Source organism: Tachypleus tridentatus, chromosome 12, assembly GCF_004210375.1.
Source record: "Tachypleus tridentatus isolate NWPU-2018 chromosome 12, ASM421037v1, whole genome shotgun sequence".
NCBI classification, from domain to species: domain Eukaryota; kingdom Metazoa; phylum Arthropoda; class Merostomata; order Xiphosura; family Limulidae; genus Tachypleus; species Tachypleus tridentatus.
Window position 1 is genome coordinate 131542239 of NC_134836.1, and position 23200 is coordinate 131565438.

General features: G+C 33.2%; 1 protein-coding gene and 1 long non-coding RNA gene across 2 annotated transcripts in view; one reads left to right on the forward strand and one right to left on the reverse strand.

Annotated features, from left to right (window-relative positions):
* The window catches only part of LOC143234714 (integrin alpha-4-like), a 91163-nt gene that overhangs the window by 14849 nt on the left and 53114 nt on the right, over nt 1-23200 (forward strand). The window contains exons 4-15 of the mRNA XM_076472274.1: nt 1034-1157; nt 5085-5167; nt 6475-6523; nt 9734-9829; nt 12042-12133; nt 12906-12980; nt 14009-14152; nt 14624-14729; nt 17439-17533; nt 18144-18240; nt 20484-20529; nt 21250-21407. Coding sequence (XP_076328389.1) covers nt 1034-1157; nt 5085-5167; nt 6475-6523; nt 9734-9829; nt 12042-12133; nt 12906-12980; nt 14009-14152; nt 14624-14729; nt 17439-17533; nt 18144-18240; nt 20484-20529; nt 21250-21407 — 1165 coding nt within the window. The remainder of the gene's footprint in view (nt 1-1033; nt 1158-5084; nt 5168-6474; nt 6524-9733; nt 9830-12041; nt 12134-12905; nt 12981-14008; nt 14153-14623; nt 14730-17438; nt 17534-18143; nt 18241-20483; nt 20530-21249; nt 21408-23200) is intronic.
* Nucleotides 22011-23200, reverse strand: part of LOC143234721 (uncharacterized) — an 81762-nt gene continuing 80572 nt past the window's right edge. The window contains exon 3 of the long non-coding RNA XR_013018776.1: nt 22011-23041. This is a non-coding gene — a long non-coding RNA (uncharacterized LOC143234721). The remainder of the gene's footprint in view (nt 23042-23200) is intronic.

Sequence of the window (23200 nt, forward strand, 5' to 3'; positions counted from 1 at the left end):
TCACAGCTTCTATTTCTGAATTTAATGTCATAAAAGGGGGTGGAAATTTATACAATTAAGTGACAGAAGAAAAGAAAGAAAACAATTATGCGTCTAGAATTACGTGTGGAAGATTACAAGGTAGAGAGGGCGCCACAAGAAAATCTTGTCCAAGCCTTTCAGACCCTTCAAAAGCATCTCTTTGTGCTAATCCCAATCTGAATCCGGAATTTTGTGACCGAAATTTCACTTTGTTTTTAAGAAATAAAAGTTGATATATGTAACATGTAAATTCGGATCTTGAACCTTTTAATAAGTATTTCACAAATATTAGATATTTTAAGCCTAGGAGGAATATTTGAGTTGCATGTAAAAGACCAAGCAGTTAAAACATTTATTCCCACAAATTCGGTAACATGTTGTTTTTAAAATGAATGTTACAAACTTTTACCACAGCATGCACAATGACAGATAACCAAAAGTTCAAATGAACATACGTTAACTGTTCCAAAACATGAAAAAATTGATATTTTAGTAACTGTTGTTGTTTTGAATTAAGCACAAAGCTACACAATGGGCTATCCTGTGCTCTGCCCACCATGGGTATCGAAACCCTGTTTTTAGCATTGTAAGTCCGCAGACATACTGCTGACCCATTGGGGGGCCTTTTAGTAACGTCAGAATTATTGTAAACGCACTGTGTTTTGATTTTAAAGCAACGTGACGTCATGCGGTCTCAAATAACGTAATAATAATTCGTTGACAGATTGTTTAGGCGCAGTATGATGAATACAATGGAATGGATGGTAAAGGACGAATTTCAGAAATTCTTTCGTCTGCAGACGGAAATTTTTTTAAGCGTCGTCGTCTTCACTGTTTTTTTAACAATATTCCAGTGTACAAGATGGAAGGTATATGTTTTTTCTTAATTTTTGGGATGAAAGTTGAACACAATTATCAGTTTTCTAAAACTAAATATTTGTTTGGATACCCTTCTATAATTTAGGTTTTTCTTTAGTTAAAACATAGAAAAATATCCTCTCTGTTTTCACAGGTTTGTGGACACCTTTGGAAAAACCAAAAGTTCTCGGATTACTGGGCTAATGGCGTCTGTTACTTGCTCACTAAAGACCTTACGCTTTTGAATGGGAACAAATACCTACCGCTTGTCGACCGTTGTAAGTACAGAGAGTGCCAAGTATGCTTCAGATTTCGACGGCAACCAATTTATTTTTGAAATTAAGAACATTGTGTACAAAAACTCTAATTTTTTAAACAAAAGTAAAAAATGATATACGTTTGAAACTGATTGTACAGTAAGAAGAGCGAAAATAAACGTCATGTAAGAAGGAAATACAGAGACTAGTGGCAGATTTTGGGAAGAGAGAGAACTGACTTTTGGACTAGAATATATATACTTAGTGAAAAATAGGCCTAGTTGTAACGATAGCTAAAATTCCTTAATAATAAAGTAAAACAGGAACGTGACAATAGAAATTTGTTAAATGTTTCGAAATCATCATAATTCCCTCATCAGTAATATAGAGGTACAAATAAAAACAACCAACAAACGAACAGTACAGTAATACCTCGGTTCTCGAACTTAATCCGTTCCAGAAGGCTGTTCGAAAACCGAATCAATTTTTCCCATAAGAAATACTGTAAAAAATTAATCCGTTACAGACCTCTAAAAATTACGCATTATGAAGAAATTTAAGTAAAAATATTGCTTATTTATACCTGTATAATAATACTTACATGTTAACCACAAAAACTATAAACACAATAAAAAACAATAAATGAAATTTTAACTGCACTTTACCTGTGCTGAGGAGAGCTGATGGCGTAAGTGAAAGGTGGTGAGGAACGTGGAGAGTAGGAGGGTTATTATTGTTTGGAAGGGGAGTCATTTTCCATAAAAATGTCAGGTAACTCACCTTATGGGGTTCTTTCTCTTTTCTGTCTCTTTGCACCGCTACAACCTGCTTGAGACTCACTGGACCTATTTCTCACTAAAAAACTTGTCTAATGAGGTTTGTTTCTGTCTGCATTTTAAAATGTTTCTGAAGTAGGACATGGCATTGTCATTGAAAAGGTTTATGCTGCAGTTTGCTACAGCTTTGTCAGAGTGAAATTTTTCCACAAATCTTTGTAACTCTCCCCATTTTCCACACATTTCCTTGATTAGTGAACCAGGAACATCTTCCCTTCCCTCCTCCTCATCTGAAGACACTTCCTCAGTTGCCTTCTGTTGCTGCTCCCTCTAAAGGTCTTGATGTTCTTTCGTGGTGAGCTCTGTGTTGTGGTCTTCCATCAACTCCTCTACATCATCAAGCCCATACACTTGTCTAGTGAGACAATATCCTCGACAACAGGCTCAGCCTCAAAGCCTTCAAAGTCTCTATCTGCTACTAAGTCCGGCCACAATTTCTTCCAGGCTGAGTTCATGGTCCTCAAAGACACTTCCCTCCAGGCTTTACCTATGATCCTCAAGCAATGGAGGATATTAAAGTGATTTTTCCAGAACTCTCTGATGGTTAACTCTGTATCAGAGGTCACTTCAAAGCACCTTTGAAACAGTGCTTTGGTGTAGAGTTTCTTAAAGTTCGATATGACCTGCTGGTCCATGGGCTGAATGAGAGGAGTCGTGTTAGGGGGGCAAGAGCTTCACCGTAATGAAACTGTACTCCTCCACCAACCCGTTCTCTAAGCCTGGTGCACTGTCCATCACAAGAAGGGCCTTGAGTGGCAACTGTTTTTCTGTGAGGTAATTCTTTACACTTGGGGCAAACACTTCGTGAATCCACCTGTAAAACATTGCCTGGTTACCCATGCTTTACCATTAGCCCTCCACATGACATTTAGTTTGCTTTTCAGGACATAAGTTTTAAGTCCCCACTTGCATTACTACATAACAATAGAGTTAGCCTGTCCTTCATTGGCTTGTGTCCTAGCAGTGACTTCTCCTCCTTGGTGATGTGGTCCTCTTTGGCATTTTCTTCCAAAAGAGGCCTGTCTCATCACAGTTGAACACTTGTTGGGGAATAAAACTCTCAGCTTCTACACAGTCCTTAAATTCCCAAACAAATTTATCAGCAGCGTCTTTATTAGAACTGGCACCCTCCCCCATGTCTCACCACACTATGTATGCCACTTCTTTTCCTAAATTTTTCAAACATCCCCCTACTAGCCTTAAAAGGCATCACTTGTATCAGCACTCATTCCAGGGGTGTTTTTCAGGAGGTCAGCATGCAACTGCTTTGCTTTCTCACAAATGACGGTCTCAGAAATGCTATCACCAGCTAACTGTTTTTCGTTTACCCAAATCAACAACAGTTTTTCTACCTCTTCCATTGTTTGTGATCTTTATTTCGTAAGCACTGTCACTCCTTTCACAACATCAGCTCCTTTGATGACCTCTTTATTTTTCAGTATTGTGCAGACTGTAGACTTCACCATACCAAACTGTGTAGCAAAGTTAAACACGCGAACACCACCCTCATACTTCTCTATGAGATCTTTTTTCACTTCTATCGTGGCTCTAACAACTTTTCTTTTTGGTTTGCTGCTTTCATTATCCTTCTTTGACCCCATGGTGGCTTATTTAATCAGAATATTTAGAAAAACAACAAAAAAGAAAAACGAGAACGTTCACATCAGATTTTAGCGGGGGTGTGGACTGAGCGACAGGTGCGGGTAAAATGTTTTGGGCAAGATTGGCGTGGGCCGAAAATGGTCATAGGGTCGTTCGGGTCATCAGTCGGATTATTTTGGGGGTTCGGGCCACCACAGCTTTGTTCGGGAACCGAGTTTATGTTCGACAACCGAGACATTTTTTCTCAAACAATATGTTCGAAAACCGAATTGTTCGAGAAGGGGATCGTTCGAGAACCGAAGTACCACTGTATTTGTAATTACAATAAGAATATAAACATAAAACGTAAATAATTTGAATATACAACTACAAAACAAGAAAATGAAAAATGTGGTACAAATGAAATAGTTAAAATAAAATCAAGTAAAGATTGTATATTATTCAATAAAAAACTCTCTGTCCGTCTAGAAATAATAAATGATTCCTTTATTATTTTCGTGTTCTGCATTTAGTTACGTTTTCCGAAAAACGAGTCGATTACTACTTCTTTCACAATAGTAACAAACTTAGGCTTAAGGCCCACATTTACATTGTCAGCTTAATTAATGTAGATACTATAATTAAACTGACAATGTTCAAAATTAGGACAAGTAAATCAATGCTAAATTTAGGGTCCGCTTTCGGGAAATCCCAGTAAACGTTTTTTTTTTGTTTTTTTTCGAGAACTACTTGGTGTTTCCTAAATGGTTAGTGAAAAGATTTACTTTTGTAAAAATCGAGACGATTCGTTTGGTACCATTTAGAAGTTGGTGTGAACAGCTTTTTAGAAGTTGTGTGATACGCATATAAACACTGAATCTTATATATATGTTAATTAATAAAATGAACGTATGTGGTCATTGTTTTAAGAATAATATGGTATATACTGTTCTAGTTCTTATTACTGGTGCGATATAATCAGGAATTATTTCAAACCTTCACAAACTGATAAATAAATCGCCCATACTCGTCTTTTGTTTGTTCTGGAAAGAAAGGGAGTCCTGACTCTTATATTATCCCCCTTTGAAATATTACACAAATTAATGTGTTTTTGTTGTTGTTTTTTGTAGTTAATCACAGAGCTACACAATGGGCTATCTGTATTGTGCCCACAAAGAGTGTCGAAATCGGGTTTATAACGTTTTAAGCCCATAAACGTACCGCTGTGCTACTGGTGGTGGGCGATTATGGTTTAGAAAATATTATGGAGATTTAAAAAACATGTACAGCTACCACAAGAGGGAGCTTCATTAGTTTATATTCGTCACTACGTTTCAGTTGTTATAAAAAGCGTAGTTTTTTTTAATATTAGAAGGTGCAAGTGACTCATGAAATATTAAGTTAAGATCGGATACTTATAGAAGTAAAATGTTTATATTGTCATCAAGGAGTGGTTGTGTTTTACAGCTCTTTCAAGGAGACGGAAACTGTAAAACTGAAACTATATATCTGTTTGTTTGTTTTTTTGCAGCCAAGAATACAAAATACGTCAACTCAACCCAAGTGAACTACTACCAGTATGGCCAATTTGGAATATCTACTTCATTCACTCAGGTTATTACGAAAAAAAAATTATACTAACAGAATATACAACTATAAGTATACAGCGTGTATATATATAATACTTGTTCCAGAATTACAAATTAGAGTAACAATAATAAAGAGGTAGATATGATTTGGCAGTGATGTATTTGTATCGATGGGTTGCTGTGAAATAATGGCTCTCAGAATTTTCTCGTCCGTTAATCACCTCCACGACACAAGCGACCCCTGGGACCACCTACCGATTCTTATTCACTTGTTATGTTATTTCGTATGGCCTTGGCAATGGCGTTACGTGTCAGAGACTTTCAGTTGGGACCAGCCTTGGACCACTTGAAGGACCGTTACGGCCCACAATTTTAGAACCTCTACGAATAATGCCAAATATTTAATTTTATCCCACAACTTCGTATCAAATAACTTTTTCTGGAATATCTTAGTAAGAGATATATTTATATAAATAACCTTTAATAAACTATTTAATATAATTTTCAGTTCCTATATAAGTAAAATGTGTAAAACTCGGGGTGCAAAAGCACACCAGCACTTCCGGTTCCAACATCTCTAGTGTATAGCGGGGGTCTGTAAACCGGGGGCAAAAAAATATTTTTCCTTCCAGTAATTTGTGTGTATGTGTTTATGTGCATTTTTCTGGGGAAGGGACTCGTAGCTTTCGAATTAGATTCTCAAAGGGGTTTGTGACCCAAGAAAGGTTAAGAAATATTGATATATAATGTAAAACTTGGAAATCAAAATTCCCCGTTGTCCCTATCATGTATATAATATGATCTTATTTTGGTAGGCATAAACAGTGGTATTTTAACAAAAGTCTCATACAGTGTTCGTGGCATATTCATATATTAAACGCCCCAATAAAACAGTCCCTTTATGAATTATCTTTAAAATAATACATCTGGAATCTTGACATCAGAAAATGTGTCCACGTACATTGTTTTTACACACACACACACACATATGGAAAAAATTTTAACTTGGACTTTGAAGCGTGTGTCGTGCAATAACAGCGTAACAATGACATAGGCCTACGAATTTAAATATCATAAAAGTTGTTTTGGTTTGAATAACAGATTTTTCCATAATTCAACTACGCAGATTTCGAAAATAATATTAATTTTTTTCTATCACATAAAATTTTTTTTACAAATCGGGAAAAAAAAGCTCTTATTATTATATTTGTTTGTTAAAGAAAATGTAAACCTACCGAATAAAACGGAAGAACAATTGTGTCAAACGAAAATTAGGCTAAACGGCAATATTCACTTACTTTTTCTTTCTTTTTTTTTTTTTTTTTTTTGAAGGACGAGAAACGTTTGGTGTTTGGTGCTCCTGGGTTCTTCGAATGGACAGGTAAATATTTTTACACCATTTTTTTTCAATGGTGTGTGTGTTTTTTCACTAATGATTTACTGGAGGAGAATTCTGTCTGTTAGGAAGATTTGGACAAGTATTGTGGTCCACCATTTAATATGAGAACTACCCGGAAATTCGTCATAAATATGAACAAAATAAATGTTACGTTTTAAACCCATAATTGAACTTATCTGCTTCTCAAAATATGTGTAAAAATTGCAATAAGTGGAAGATTCATGATTACACAGCAGGATATCAGTGAATCGATTATTTTTAAAGTCATTTTTGCAAGCTTATTAACGGGTTAGTGTTGTGGCAATTAGTAATGAATTAATAAACTGATTAATTAATGATAACCACTGTTTCTAGTAATTCGGTTTGGTATAATTGGTGTTAGATACTGTTTTCAGTCTTAAGTTTAGTTTAATAGCTATTAGTTACTGTTTTAAACAGTTACATTCACTTTAACAGATGTTAAAATGTATTCTAAAGACAGCTTTTATAGATATTAAAACTTTACTTAAAATAAAGTACAGAACAAAGGTTCGACCTTCTTACATCATCTTTAGGTAAACAAAGAGAGTTTCTTAACCTAAAGATGCCGTAAAAAGGTTGTTCTGTACTTTATTTTAATTAAAGTTTTTAATACCCACACTAACCTTTTATAGAATACATTTTCATTTCAAATGGGTTTCTCGTCATCATGAATTACTTTAACAGATGTTATTTGCTGTTTCAAATCGTTAACTTTATTAAACTAACAACTTTTAAGAACTGGTTTCAGTCTTTTAATTTAGTCAATTTTAAATTGCCGTCATATTCCCATATTTTCGATTGTTGTAATAAGTGTTTTTAGTTTTTTTTTGCTTTGTTTTGCACAAAGCTACTCGAGGATTATCTGCGCTAGCCGTCCCTAATTTAGTAGTATAAGACTAGGGGAAAAGCAGCCAGTCATCACCACCTACCGTCAACTCTTGGGCTACTCTTTTACTAAAGAACAGTCGGATTGACTGTTACATTATGACGCTCCTATGATTGAATGCTCGAGCATGTTTGGTGTGAGGGGAATTCGAACCCGCGACCCTCGGATTACAAATCGAACGCCTTAACCCACCTGTCCATGCCGGGCCTAAGTATAGTTTAGATTGTAATGTTTTTAATAGATTTTAGTGTTGTTAGTTTGATAATTAAAGCTGTATTAGGTAGTTTTAAATAGTCCTAGTGCTGTTGTTGAATTTAAGGTAGTATTAGTGCTGTTGTTGAATTTAAATAGTCCTAGTGCTGTTGTTGAATTTAAGGTAGTATTAGTGCTGTTGTTGAATTTAAATAGTCCTAGTGCTGTTGTTGAATTTAAGGTAGTATTAGTGCTGTTGTTGAATTTAAGGTAGTATTAGTGCTGTTGTTGAATTTAAATAGTCCTAGTGCTGTTGTTGAATTTAAGGTAGTATTAGTGCTGTTGTTGAATTTAAGGTAGTATTAGTGCTGTTGTTGAATTTAAATAGTCCTAGTGCTGTTGTTGAATTTAAGGTAGTATTAGTGCTGTTGTTGAATTTAAGGTAGTATTAGTGCTGTTGTTGAATTTAAGGTAGTATTAGTGCTGTTGTTGAATTTAAATAGTCCTAGTGCTGTTGTTGAATTTAAGGTAGTATTAGTGCTGTTGTTGAATTTAAGGTAGTATTAGTGCTGTTGTTGAATTTAAATAGTCCTAGTGCTGTTGTTGAATTTAAGGTAGTATTAGTGCTGTTGTTGAATTTAAGGTAGTATTAGTGCTGTTGTTGAATTTAAGGTAGTATTAGTGCTGTTGTTGAATTTAAGGTAGTATTAGTGCTGTTGTTGAATTTAAGGTAGTCCTAGTGCTGTTGTTGAATTTAAGGTAGTATTAGTGCTGTTGTTGAATTTAAGGTAGTATTAGTGATGTTGTTGAATTTAAGGTAGTATTAGTGATGTTAGAATGTCCCTGGGAAGTCACTCAATGATGACAGGGTTCTAAGAGTAAGTTTGCAAGATTGCTGAATTAGGTTGTGTTGAATTTTGAGGTCCTGGAAGTACCAGAAAACCATATTCATAAACCCATTCAGCTAATGGAATAAAATTTGGCATATATGCTCAGGTACCAAGAGCAAGTGTCCTAACACCTTTTTTTGTTGTTGTTGTTACAGACTCCGTTTGGGTGTAGCTATTGAAGTAACTGAGGATATTGGAGGAGACTAATTGATATACTGGGTCCTCTGTAAATTAGGATGAGACTTTAACCCCGCAAAAGAACGCGAGTATTTTGTGTTAGTTTTCATAGCTAAACTTATGATGTGGTGATGATGATATATAGGCCTGAAATATTTATTTTCGAAATTAAGTCAGTTATTTAAAACATACTTTTTTGTTGCAAAACACACCCAAGCCCTGCACATACGTGCAGACAATTAAAACATTCATGTTTTATTTAAAATGCTTAGGCATTTTATTACATATAGTATGGATAGGTAACCACATGCCAACATAATACCAACAGGAAATCGACAAAAAAAAGTACATGGTAAATAGTAGAACAAGGTTGGAATGGTTAGATGGTTAGGAGGCTCTCGACTCACATCTGCAGGTCGCGTACTTTAGTCCCCGTTCTACCACACATACTCGCTCTTTTAGTCGTGAGGACGTTATAATGATAAGGTCAATCCCATTATTCTTTAGCAAAAGAGTAGCCCAAGAAATAACGGTGGGTAATGATGGCTAGCTGCTTTCAGTCCAGCCTTTCACTGCTAAATTAGGGGTGGCTTGTGCAGATAGGTTGCATGTTGTATTGCGTGAAATTAAAAAAAAAAACAAAAAAAAACGAATAGTGGGACTAGACAGAGGTATTGGTCTCACGTTACTTGTATGTGTGTGTGTATATTTAATAATAAAGCCACATCAGAGTATCATCTATATCAACCGAGGGAAATCGACCCCTGATTTTATTGTTGTAAATCCATAGGTTTACCAATGTCCAATGGGGGCATCACCTTACTTGTACGTTTAGGCCTAAACTAACGCAAACAAGGGTGAAATTAACCTATACAATTACTCAATTTTATCTTTATGGAGTCTCTTTCATCTTAAGTTTTATTGATTTTAGTTATTCTTTATAAAATTTTATTTTCAAATCTTGTTATTTTCATTAAAAGTAAAAACGGTGATTGATCTAAATAAAAATTAAAATATTTTTCTCAGGTACTGGATTAGGTTATGAAGTTGAAGAATCAGGCAAACTAAGTAAACCCATAATACCTAATCCAACTTACGTGTACCGAAAGTACCCCTATATAGGCAAGTATCTGACCAAGTTCGTTTAGATGTCAAATTTCACTAACAATGAACAACATCTGTTGCATATTTATTTATATTTTTCAATGTCATTTTAATTTAATATTTAAATAATATCAAAAATATAATGTGTGTTAAATTCATTGTGACATTTTATTATGTTAAGTAAATGACGCATGATAAGATATGTCTGGAAAGTGAACATAACTTACGTCAGGTTTTCCTCGTACGTTTGAAACTAGACCCTAGTATTGTTAGAAAGGTTTGACAGTCATTTGTAACGTAGGCCTAAATGAATTTACGGAAATATAAAGTGTTAAAGCTTGTAGAAACGTTAAAGGAAAAACAACTGACTTGTTATTGTTTTCCATTTGATTTAAAACAAAACACATCAACGAAAGAACTTACAACAGTATAATATCTTAAACTATAGCTCAAAATTATGAGGAAGTTGTTATAAAATCTTGATTTAAAGTTCCTGTGTTTGTGTTTCATTTAAAACAAAGAAGTATTTATAACAGCATTAAAGGTGAATTTTACAGAAAAAAGAAAACTTTGCAGTCAAAAGAAATACTCATATTGATTAATTTTGCAGGTTCACATTTTTATAAAAAATATGTGCTAATAAATGAAAAATAGAACTTGGTGCAGAAAGAACCCTTTCCGAGCAGCAATCCGAACGTTTTAATTTTTACGTTTGCCGCTAGGAAAAATACTGTGACGTAATAGTTGCCAAACAAACCGCCAACGCCAGCGCGTTGAATGCATATAAACATGGCCAGTGCATACAGAGAAACAGATGCGGAGTCTGTTTTGACTTTGTGTTCGGAACAGTGTTGAGTAGCACCATATCAATTCAAACCTACTCTGAACGAACCTAGAACAGTTACTTTTGATATAGATCTGACAAGTTTTAGTGATGAGGACAGTTCCACGAGCGAGAGTAGCGGAACTGTGAGTGATACTGATAGCGCCCAGGCCAGTTGCGAGTCGGTCATACATCCAGTGGAAGAATGGTAAGCCTAAGTCATGACAACAAATATGATGTGTATTATTTTACGTGCAATTTTAAGCACGTGAACCTGTCTGGTGTTTATAAATTATAGGTTTCACAGACTGGGTTTTATTTGTTTATACATTGCCGGCTATGGTAACTAATACTCGGCCCTTCCACAATCATTGTACCGAGTATTTATGACTCGTAACAAAACTCGTCATAATTCTGTCTATAAAATCAAACTAGATGTAGCAGTCTGAATAATTAATTTAATATTTACCATAAATGCATACTTTATATGACATATTCCGTATGTTTGTGCAAGGTGTAGGTGTGGTTTATGCGAGCAGATGCCATCCAGGAGAGAGTGCGTTTGTTATCGCTCAGATGACAAGGTGCCAAACTGATTAAAAGATGAAGAGTGCATTACCCAAACCGAGGCTTTGATGGAAATTGACTGAATATCGATGTCTTGGAAGCATCATACTATGAATTTGTTGACTTGAATAATGAGGAGCCAAGTCACGAGTGTGTATTTTTCAAGATGCAGTTAAACCTAAAATAGTATATTTGAGTTTAACCTACAATTAAAGATACTGTTTATCCAAAACTATGATCCTACTTGAAAGCCATGGAATCCAAAACATTGAGATCCGACACAAAACATGAGCATTCAAAGTGATCTTGACAAAGCTTTGCATGGTGTGAAGGAGTCCAGTTCTTCCTATTGACCATCCACACCCACTGTCGCCACCTTGGCGGTTCCTTCTCTTGCACGGAAACGAAAAGAAGCTTTTGCCCGATGCCGGACCGTTTTACAACTTTAGCAACGCAGTAAACCATGTTATCATAAAACAAACATAAAGTAGCAATATCAAGACAAAAAATAGTCTCACAAAGTATGCAAAACGAAAAAGCTCCGATAAATTTACATAAAACACCAGCACTGAAAGGAACAAAATGGTCGGCGCGCAACGAAGCGCGTTTGGCAACTATTACGTCATAGTTGTAAAACGTCACGTTAACAGCCGAATGACCGAGAGGAACTTGAGTTCGAGGACCCGCATATTTTGTTTAATTTTTTACTCAAAAACTAAAGTGTTTAAAAATATGGCAACCACACAGGAATTATACCTAACCAAAGTACAGTTTCTAAGGCAATTATTAAATTTGTTGAAAATTCACCTTTAAACTTAGAAATTGCTATTATATTCTTAGGTTACTCTGTGACCACAGGAAAATTCTTTAAACTTAGTGAAACAGAATCATTGGTCCTAGGTGCCCCAAGAGATTCAGATGCAAGTGGAAAGGTAAAAATTATGAGATTTGTACTCCTTACCTTTATAGATTATAATCAGCTTCAGTAGGTTTAAGAAAACCAAAAGGTAATAAATGCTTACAAATGTATTCATTTTATAGTTTTTGTGTGTACAACATTTACTCCCTCTTGTGATGCAGAGTTATCTGATAACACCCTTTTGGTGTGTTTATATATTATATTCAATTTATTTTAATATGCACAGAAATTTTAATTACTATAGAACTATTTTGTTCAGAATTTTTGAGAGTTTCCTTTCATTCCTTTAGAACTTTATGATGGGTAATCTCCTTTTAAGTATATTTAATTATTTTAGAGGTCTAAATTAAGCCTAATAAGATAATTTTGACCTCAAGGTTCACAGCATATCCATGCTTATAAGCTATAATATGATTTAATAGTTTTCTTATCCTGTCAAACAATTGTTTACGTGAAATATCTGGTAAAAAAAATATTCAGATTTATACATAGTTATAGATCTTATTGTTTATTTAAGATCATAGTTAACAGACAGGGAATTATACTCTATATCAGTGGTTCTCAAATGTTTCATGCTCATGTCATATATGTATATATATCCACATTAGTTACATTTGCCTGTCAAATACAAATACAACAGACATGCACTTAATCCAAAACTAGTACCTGAAATTATACTTTCAGTAGGAAAACACTTAAGTAATATATTTATTTTCCTGTATAGCATACACATATATCCAGTTGTTAAGTAAAATTTAACAAGTTTCTTGTAACTTTTTTCATAGGTTTACATCATTAGTGGATATGCATTTTTTACATCAAAATCCTTTAAGGAAGAAGCCAAGTTTGAAGGTAGCCAGGTAGGTTATACAACATTACACAGGGTGAGCAAAAATAAATGCCTATTCCCCTGTTTCCTTAATCGAAAGCTCATATTAACAGTCTATTCTTTCACTGTTTAGTAATGATTGTGATATGGATAACTGATACTTTGAAACAAAAAAGCCTTTAAAGTGTCACTAAAGTCATCCCTAATAAACTAAAGAGGACTTGCATGCACATGAAGTCGTATCATCCTATGTCATGAACATCAAAGCCAACAGACAGGCATTTTGGATTATTAACAGAACCTTTTGTTAGTCTGTATCAGTTATCATACATTAATACCTTGTTTCATTCTAGTACACTTTTCATTTGAAGGGGAGCACCCAGACTTTTTACTTACCCTGTACATAACAAATAATATAAATTATTGTTTCCTGTGAGGAGGTATACAATATGCACGTACGTAAATGTATTTGAAGATGAAATTGAAATTTTCATTCTACTGTTGATGTGCCTCTGAGATAAACTTTTGTTGTTCTTTGTATCAATGAACATGTTTGTGAAGTACCAGTGTATATGTGTGTAAGGACATTGGGAGGTAAAAATGTAACTCGTAAAATTAAACAACTTAAGAGTTTCAAACATTTGTGTTGCACGAAAAAGTTCGTGTTATATTTTTGTATGCACATTAATATTTTACACTTTATAACAACACTAGGAACCGTGTTTCTGATTCTGTATAAAAGTGCAGTCAGAAATATTCGTATTATTCTGTGCAAAATATTTATTGTGAACTGATCAAAATCAAAACAAAATGGGCACTGTAGTAACTGTTTGTAATACCTTGTTCTGAGAATAACACTGCATGTTTGAAGCAGCACTGTGGATAGTTAACTACATCATTTTAGTAGGTTATATTTGGATTTTTTAGGACATTTTCTGCTCAACCCAAATACAGTAATTTTTCAAAAATTATCAAACTTTAGAAGAAGCTTTCATGTCCTTTATATAATAGGCTACAAGATGTAAAGTGTCATTTATCACCTTTTTGTTTGTGTTACAGATGGGAGAGTACTTTGGTGCTACAGTTTTAGCACTTGATTTAAATAATGATAAATATTCGGACTTACTTGTGGGAGCACCACTGTTCTCCCTAGAAAGTGGTTCCGATGAAGGCAGAGTGTATCTTTATCTCAGTGATGGAGTGGTAAGTTTATTAACTGAAATTTTATCATATATAACAGTAGGAAAACCTATATATTCTTAATGTCAGTGACGTAAAACATTTTATTCAAACAGTAAGAGATGTTTTCCAGAATGCTTCTTTTACCAAACATTTTTTTCTTTCAAAATCATGGTCAGTTTTTTACTAAGTCATTGTTTCATTTTTAGGAATATCTGAAAACAATCATGTCTAACAGTTTTTATGATACCTTTGGTTTATCTTATCTTCTTTATCTGTTTGAAGTGTGTTCTAATTTCATTCATTGTGGAAAGTACATTTTTACCTTTCTTTATTCCTTGATAGCAAACCATTATCTTTACATTAATTGCAAGTCATACAAAACAAATACCTGTGAAGACTTACAAAGTTAGATGTTTTGATCTGAACAGGTTTATTTAATTCATGTATGTAACATAAATAAACCTAATTTTTTACATGTAAATCTTGGGACAGGGGCTTCAGCTTTCATCTGTAAAATTAATTGGATCAAAGACATATAACTCACGGTTTGGTTCAACACTAGCCAAGGTCGGTGACTTGGATCAAGATGGATATTTAGGTAAGTTAGCCATCTAATTAGAGCAAACTGTAAAAACTAACTACATAATCTTAAAGAAACAAACCACAGTGTTAATGTAGTTAAAATCAGTTGAGAATGGTAGATTAGCATTTCCTGTAGTCATTAAGAAACGTTTGCATCAACTAACAGTTTTACGTGGCTCTCATCAGATAACTGTAGTTTTTCAAACATCCTGTATTCAACTGTTAATAGTTAGTATTTGTTTATTGTCATCAGTGTATTCAACTATTACCACTTATTTAGGTATCATAAGATGATTTTAACTGGCTGTTATTAAAAAAAAAAAAAAGATAATTTATCAGGTCATCCCTTAAGTAACGTCCAATTTTAAGTTCAAGAAAAGAGAAAGAATTTCAAACGCTTTTAATGTTATTTAATCAATAATGTATGTTCCATTATTATTAATTACTTCCTGCTAATGATTCACAAGTTTCTGAATGTAACTTCTATAAAATTCTTGGGTTTTGGAGGAAAAGAATGTAGAGAGGGAAGTTTTGACATCTTCATATGTTCAAAGCAAACCTGTCCAAAAAATGTGAGTTACGTTCACAAGAGGAAAGAGAAGTGTAAATGTCCATTCTTGCTCTAAGGTTGGCTTCTGTCAAATCATGGGGGACCCATTTTCCAAGTTTTGACACCTTTCCAAGTTGTTGCAGATGACGGTAAACTGTTGAATGGGTTGAATTAAGCTTCTGTGCTAGTTCTTCAACTGTTACAGCACAATCTTCATTAAGTGTAGCCAGCAGCAAGTCATCATTAAACTCAACAGTACAACCTGAACGTGACGCATCACTTAAACTGTTGTCACCTGATCTGAACTTCTGAAACAACCTTTGACATTTTCTTTCATTGAGAGACTTCACACCATAAACACCTTGAATGTTTCATGTAGTTTCTGCTGCATTATTGTCTTTTTTAAATTCATAAAACATTACATACCTAATGTGTTCCTCAAACACATCCATCTTCATGAGGGTTTATTTAATTAATGGTCTGTAAAAGTTGAGTTGGGTTAGTTTCTTGTATTTGTCTGAACATTTTTATACACGTAACAAACATTACACATTTTTGTCATTAAAACCTTCTACAAAGACAGAAATGATGATGCACTTTCTGTATTAAATTTTTGGACATTACTAATGAGACCTGACACTTTGCTGTTACCAAAACTTTATAATCAGAACATTTGTATTTAATTAACTAATAATAAACATCATATGGCAGCATGCCCAGACTCATCTGTCAGTCGGTGGTTTTGTTAGCTTATCATTGTTATGTGTGTATTTAGTTTTAACTTTGTTGATAAATGTTCTTGTAATTTTTTAAAGTTACATTCCTCTTTCCTTAGTAACCTTACTCCAAGATGTTACATAAGTATTAAGACTGGAACTCAAGAAAAATACTAGAAATGTGATAAATCAGAAACAAAATCAGTTTTATAGTATAATGTTGTTGTTTGTAAATAAGCACAAAACTACACGATGGGCTGTCTGTGTTCTGCCCACCACAGGTATTGAAACTCGAATCCTAGCATTGTAAGTTTGCAGACAAACTAGGGGGCTTATAGTGAAATGATAAAGAACTTAGTAAAAAATAAAAACTTATTATAGCTTTAGGTAGTTTTGAAAATAGTTTTTTATTGTTTCATATTTTTCTGAAGTAACATTTTAGTGTTAATAGTTAAAATTATTTCTAACTATCTAAGAACAATATTTTTTTTACTAATTAGCAGAAATAGTATTTCATTGTTGATTGATAACGTTTCCAAAACCTGATATTCTGTTTGTTTTAATTATGGAACTTCAGAGCAATTGGTTTATACATTTAAAAAGTTTACCAGACTTTACCAAAACTACCAGTTTACTAGTTTATAAACAGCTTGGGTGTATATTTACTTATATAGTATGTATAAAAAAAATTATACTTAACACATTTGTTTGTTTATCTGTGGTTTTATCAGTTGAACTGATTTGCTCCTATGTAATGGATAGGTCAGCTGAATAATGTGAGGTGGCTGAATAGGAAACTTGCAAAGTAATTTAAATGAAACCTATTCAATTTTAAACTATGTGAAAAACAAGAAGTTTGGACATGTGTGATATAAATTGGAATAATCGTGTATGTCCTGCATGGACACTTAAACAATTATTTTCACTGGATCTATGAATAGATCATTAGATTTCTTCCTTTCAGACAAACATCTGGAGAGTTATCCACTAAGTAGAACAATGGAAGTGTTAAGATTTTGTAGTGATACAGTAAACCTAGTATCCTTTCATTGTAGTAGTATTGTCATGTCATTGGTCATTCTTTCATGGTGTTTGTTGAATAATGAATTGGCTACATCTGCTTGGCCAGTGAAGGACATTGCAGTTGTTTTCTCTTTCCTACACTAATGTATAAAATTTTTGCAACATCCCTGCAGGCAGAATAGTTACTATTTGCTTTCAACAACTATAAAGAAACAAAGTTAACTAGAAAAAAAAATGTTCAGTAGTTTTCTGGGCTATCTTTTTTTTTATAGAAAAACTGTATAGAAACAGACTATTTAAAAAATGTCTATATTAGTAAAGATAGTAAAAAACATATTTCTGTCTACCACAACCTTACTGGTATGTCTGTTCGTATTTGTGTTTTTGTGGCATAAATATTCGTGCAATTAACCTTAATTATCTGTCATCTCTTTAGATGTTGCAATTGGTGCACCTTATGAAGATGATAGAGGTGCTGTGTATATATATAACGGCAGTCCAGAAACAGGCCTAAAACCCAAGTTTAGTCAGGTAACTATTAGATTTTGTCATCATCCCAGTGTGTTTATTTCTCTGCCTAATAAATATATTAAAAATAAGTCTGTTTTTGTTTCAGTTTATATTTCACAAAAATTTGTATTGGTCATACAGAATAAACATTTTTATTTTACTCACAATGTTTCACCAGGTTTATCAGGTAAGATACAAGAACCTTTTGTAATATTTCTGTATCTGTTTATTTTTGTCATATATTAGTTCAACAGTAATTAAACTTTTCCTTTTATATTTAAATTTACGTAATTGTATTCGATCTTGACAAAACTAATGCTTTTGGCTCATTTATTTGAAGTTATGTGTTTTTAATTTGACGTTAAAACAAAGGCACTTAATTCATGTCTCGAAATTCTCTTATTTTTTATTTTGTTTTCACAAAAATAAGTTACTTGTTTTCTGTATTTGTAAACTGTGATTTTTTTTTATACTTTTAGCTGTACAAAATGAAGGTTATTGTATTTTATTTAACCCTGAGAGAAATCTTGTCTCTTCTCCTTTTTTAAAATCCTTCCTCAGTTTACTTATTCAGGACTCCACATTATGGTTTTTACTAGTAATAAAAGAAATATTTAACCTTTTATTTTAGCGTATATTTGCTGCTGATGTTGATCAGAACTACAATCTCAGAGGTTTTGGAATCAGTATTGCAAAAAGTATCGATGTGGATGATAACCTCTACCAAGGTAAAATAAAATATGTCGTATGTAAACCTAATATGTACATAATACAAATCTAAATTGACTCTGGAAATTTGAATTAATGAGTTTTAACTTACCTCAGTTTTGTTAATTTCAGTTTATAGGATCATTACTGTGGCTTGAATGCCAACTTCCGTGGTTTCTTTTATTTTATTAATTTTGTTTTTATTCTTTTTCATCGGAAACTTCTAGCTTTTTGTATCAAGTTATAGAAGATAAATGCTAAATTATTTTCAAACATTTGTGGGAATTGACTCAACATCTGTTCTTAACTTTAAATTTCTCATCTCCTTCCACACATGAAGTTTCCAGTTATAAGTCAAACTCGTCAAATATTATGTTCCCACTATTTTGTGGATAGTACATACATCTTTCCTTCTGAAATATATTTCACTATTCTGTCTTGAGTTTGTACCTTATTTTTGCCTTTTCAGTCTAGTTTTTGGTTTTTCTTATTGTCAAAGCAGTTGACCATGACTTTGTATATCATTTTTTTTCCTTTTTGAGATTAAATTTGACATAAATGCTGAAATATTTTTAAACATGTCTGTATAATCATTCAGTTATTCATTTCTATATCTATTATTATCATTAACCCTGGCAGAAGACTTGAGCTTTGGTACATTGCTAGGTGCTTTTTTTAATGCTGCTAGGCGCTTTTGAATGGTTAGTTTTAGGTATTTGTTATGACTCCTCTGGAACATTCAGTTACCTATTAATTACTACCTATTTAACAGCTGTTGCTAGATAATGTAATCTGATGTTTTTAAATTCATTTTACCTTAAGAACTCAGTTAGGTCATGGTAATAGTAGAAGTTGGACAGAAGATGGAAGAGCAAATAAAGCAATAGTAGAGGTGTTTGTTCTTAAGCCTAATCTTTGTTCCTCCATAATAGTTTCCAACAAGTTCTTGATTTAAGATGTTCTCTCTTCTTGGACATCTCATTAAAAATGTTCTCTCTCCATGGAGTTACACCCTCCTTGGACATCTCATTTAGGATGCTCTCTCTCTCTCTCTATGGAGTTACACCCTCCTTGGACATCTCACTTAGGATGCTCTCTCTCTCTCTCTATGGAGTTACACCCTCCTTGGACATCTCATTTAGAATGCTCTCACTCTATGGAGTTACACCCTCCTTGGACATCTCATTTAGAATGCTCGCTCTCTATGGAGTTACACCCTCCTTGGACATCTCATTTAGAATGCTCGCTCTCTATGGAGTTACACCCTCCTTGGACATCTCATTTAGAATGCTCGCTCTCTATGGAGTTACACCCTCCTTGGACATCTCATTTAGGATGTTCTCTCTCCGTTGCCATCTAAACTAGGATGTTGTTACACCAAGGAGCTAATACTCCATGGTCATCTGAACTAGGATGTTCCACCCAGGAACTAATACTTCATGGTCATCTCATCAACTGGTTGCTATAAATCATCACTGCTGAGTTCTCACTGTGTAGCTGTATTTAAACTTCTTGTTAGCAGTTCAATACAACATTGTTGTATTTTGATTCAGTTAGTAGATCTTGGATAAATGGAATACAAAAAACTGTATGTTATAGTGAGAAAATAAACCAGATGTTGTGATGAATATTGGGCAAAACCAATTTATATATTCAACCATACAAGTTATATACTTATGTAATAAAAAACATTATGTACAAAGTCTACCTTAATTTTTATTTTATTTTTTTAAACAAATTTTCATCCAAGTACAGGACTTCCACAGACATTTTAAAAACTGAGGAGTAACTTACAGTGATGAATAAGTGCTATAGCCTTATATAATACTGCATTTGTTTGTATAACAAATACTTAAAAAAATTATTATAATTTTCACAGGATAAAATTTCTTATGAATATGGTTTGGTGGAATATTTTGTTCATTAGAAGTGAAGTGAACATAGATGCACATAAAGATTCTTTAGAAATATGTGAGATCAATACTTTGGAAAACGTCCTTTTTCTTAATGTAAATAAAATCATATTAAATATATTTTAACAAAATAAAAATGAAACACATTGAGTCCTTTCTGTTATAACTTTTGGTAAAACAAGAAAATCTATACTTTTAATAGCCTGTACAATACTGAGGATAATAAATTTGGCTTTTATTCAGTTAGGGGTTTCGATTGATAAGAAACATATCCAGGATATCTAGATGAAATTTCTTTTATTTTGTCTCCTTGATGTTCACTATTTATAATAAATATATATTTTTTTAAGATTTGTTGATTGGTGCCCATGAATCTGGACATGCCGTTCTACTTAGGTGAGGAGATTTGTAATCATAATCTTTTTAACTTTGGTATTAGGTTATTATTTTTAAAAGTCTAATAACAGTCCCATAGTGAACCAGCAGCAAGTTTCTGGACTTCCTAGGCTAAAATTTGAGGTGCAGATAAATGACCATTGTGTAGCTTTGTGATTTTAAAAACAAAACAAAAAGAGAAACCAACAGCAAATTGTCTCTTATATTCATTTATAAAAGTGAACTTAGCTTTATTTATGAATAACCATTATGTTCATCTGGAAAGTGTACTGTAATAAGGTTTTTGTAAATATGTCAATTTTAAAGAAATACGGCCTATTTGCCATCTGGTAATGCAAGTTTATGTACTCTTCTGATTGGTGTTCCTTTAAGATAATATTCATGTTTAGGAGCAATGGGTTGTATATGTGTATCTTCAACAGTTTCATTGTAAAGTATTCTAATTCCTCACAGCTGTTTGTGGACAGTGACTTCTAACTTAGATGCAAAGTTTTATAAGCTTGAACTATCACAGTTACCCTGAAATTGAGGTTTCTAATCTTATTTCAATCCACTTAAAGAGAATTTGTACACGTTTTAGCAATATTTGCTATATATATTAACCTATAAAGCATATTATGGTATTTTTTAGTGTACAAATTTATAAGTGAATGACTGATATATAGTTCATTTAACCTCAAACTTACATTTGTTTACTAGCAATGTGTTTTTCTTTTGCAGGACCAACCCAGTGGCACATATTGAATGTAATTTAAGTTTTAATAAGGATGTTATAGACAGAAATCATTTGGATTGCTCTTACAATGATGAACAATATTCATGTGTAGAATTGAACTATTGTATCCAGTACAATGGTCGTAACTTGCCAAAATCGCAAAGTAAGTGAAACCATTAAAAATGCTTGTTGTCTTTATCACAGAAAGTATCTTTGTGCAACTAAATTTTCATTGATGAATGTTTTTATAGCACTCTTCACAACCATGAAATTAAGTAGAATGAATTACTCTACCAGTAATAACTAAGAAGTAACTGATTACTTTATCAAATGTTGCATTTTCATTACACTTTTATCAAAATATATCTTGAAGTCTGTCATCCAAGTTTAATTTTTGAAGTCTATTGTACTTAAATACATAAAAAATATTGTGTAGCTAATATATAAAACATACTGTTCCTTGATGGATGAGCGATAAGTTTATGGTACTAAAAGCTGGGGTTTGATTTCCCTGCAGTGGACGAGGTAGCTAGCCAATTGTGGATTGGTACTAAAACAAACAAATCGAAGGCACTAGATAAAAAAAGTATATTTAATTATTTGATGTCAGAGTTTCTTCTTATTTTTGATGGATAATTAAATGAACTTAAGTGAGTTAAGAAAAATGATATTTAGTTACTTACCATCAATATTATAGTTTAAAGTGTCAGTAGGTAATATTAGTTATGCAACAGGATATAAGGGTGAATATATGTAGAGAGATGGGTGTTTCAGTTTAATTTCTTACAAAGTTAGCCTAACAGAAATGACAACTTGTTTTAGTAATGCTTTGCTTGTTTAAGAGATGAGCATGGTGGGCCAAACACAAATAGCCCTTTGTGTAGCTTCGTGCTTAATTACAGATAAACAATTAAGAGATGAGGACAACATTTCTCTTCACAAAAATGATTATGATAAAAAGTTAGTATAAAAATGTCAAAGGTCAAGAACGTTGTACGTTATTGGTCAAAACAGTTAAAGGGCAATTAGGATTCATAAACTTTTGCTATAGAACACCAAAAACCATTGTTGTAAAATAATGTCAATCACTTTTTAGTTCATTATTTTGTATATGGTCAATCATACAATCTGAAATGTGACTCACTTTCAACCTACGCTATATGTAGTGGTTTCAGTTGTCAGATTGAAGTGAACCGGAATGTTTAACATGCTCCAAAAGTGTTTGTGAATTATGGCTAGACCTTGAAAATGTTCTGATGTTTCCTTCCCACACTACAGTTATAATGATGTGGAACTTCATCATCTGCAATACAAACAGATAACTCTGTCCAGTTTGACTTGTCACTACTGTAGGGTACCTATTTTGAGACTGAATCAGATGATCTTAGATGGAATTGGACTTCTTGTTGGGGCAAAGACAATTAGTAACACATTTCACAAGTGTTATCGGTATATTAGGCTCTCTGTAAATTGTGTTTTACCCACAGCAAGACACAGTACAGTAGAGGCAGGTACACTTGAAGTGTACCAGTGACACGTAGAACATTCGCACTGCAAACAGTTAATACTCTCTCAGAAAGAACTTACAGTCTGGTCCAATCTCATTTTTATATAAAAGTGTGCTGAGGATGTTGGAGAAGGAGTACATCTCATCCTTGGATAATGATATCTTAACACTTCATACTGTACAGATCATATCCTGAACACTTTCTGGATTTCAGTCTCATTGAATACAAGTGGGATGTTCTTGGAAGACAGATCTCATTCCATTATGTGTCTTTGGACGTTAGCTATGTCCTGAAAATATACTGAGTTGAACATAAGAATGTTATTAACGATTTTTAAACATGCTAAGATGTTTTCAAGCTGTAGTAAACATATTTCTTGCTGAACATAAAATCTATACCAATCTCTAACAAACATTTATTCACAAGTGTATCTTGAATAGTTTGTTGT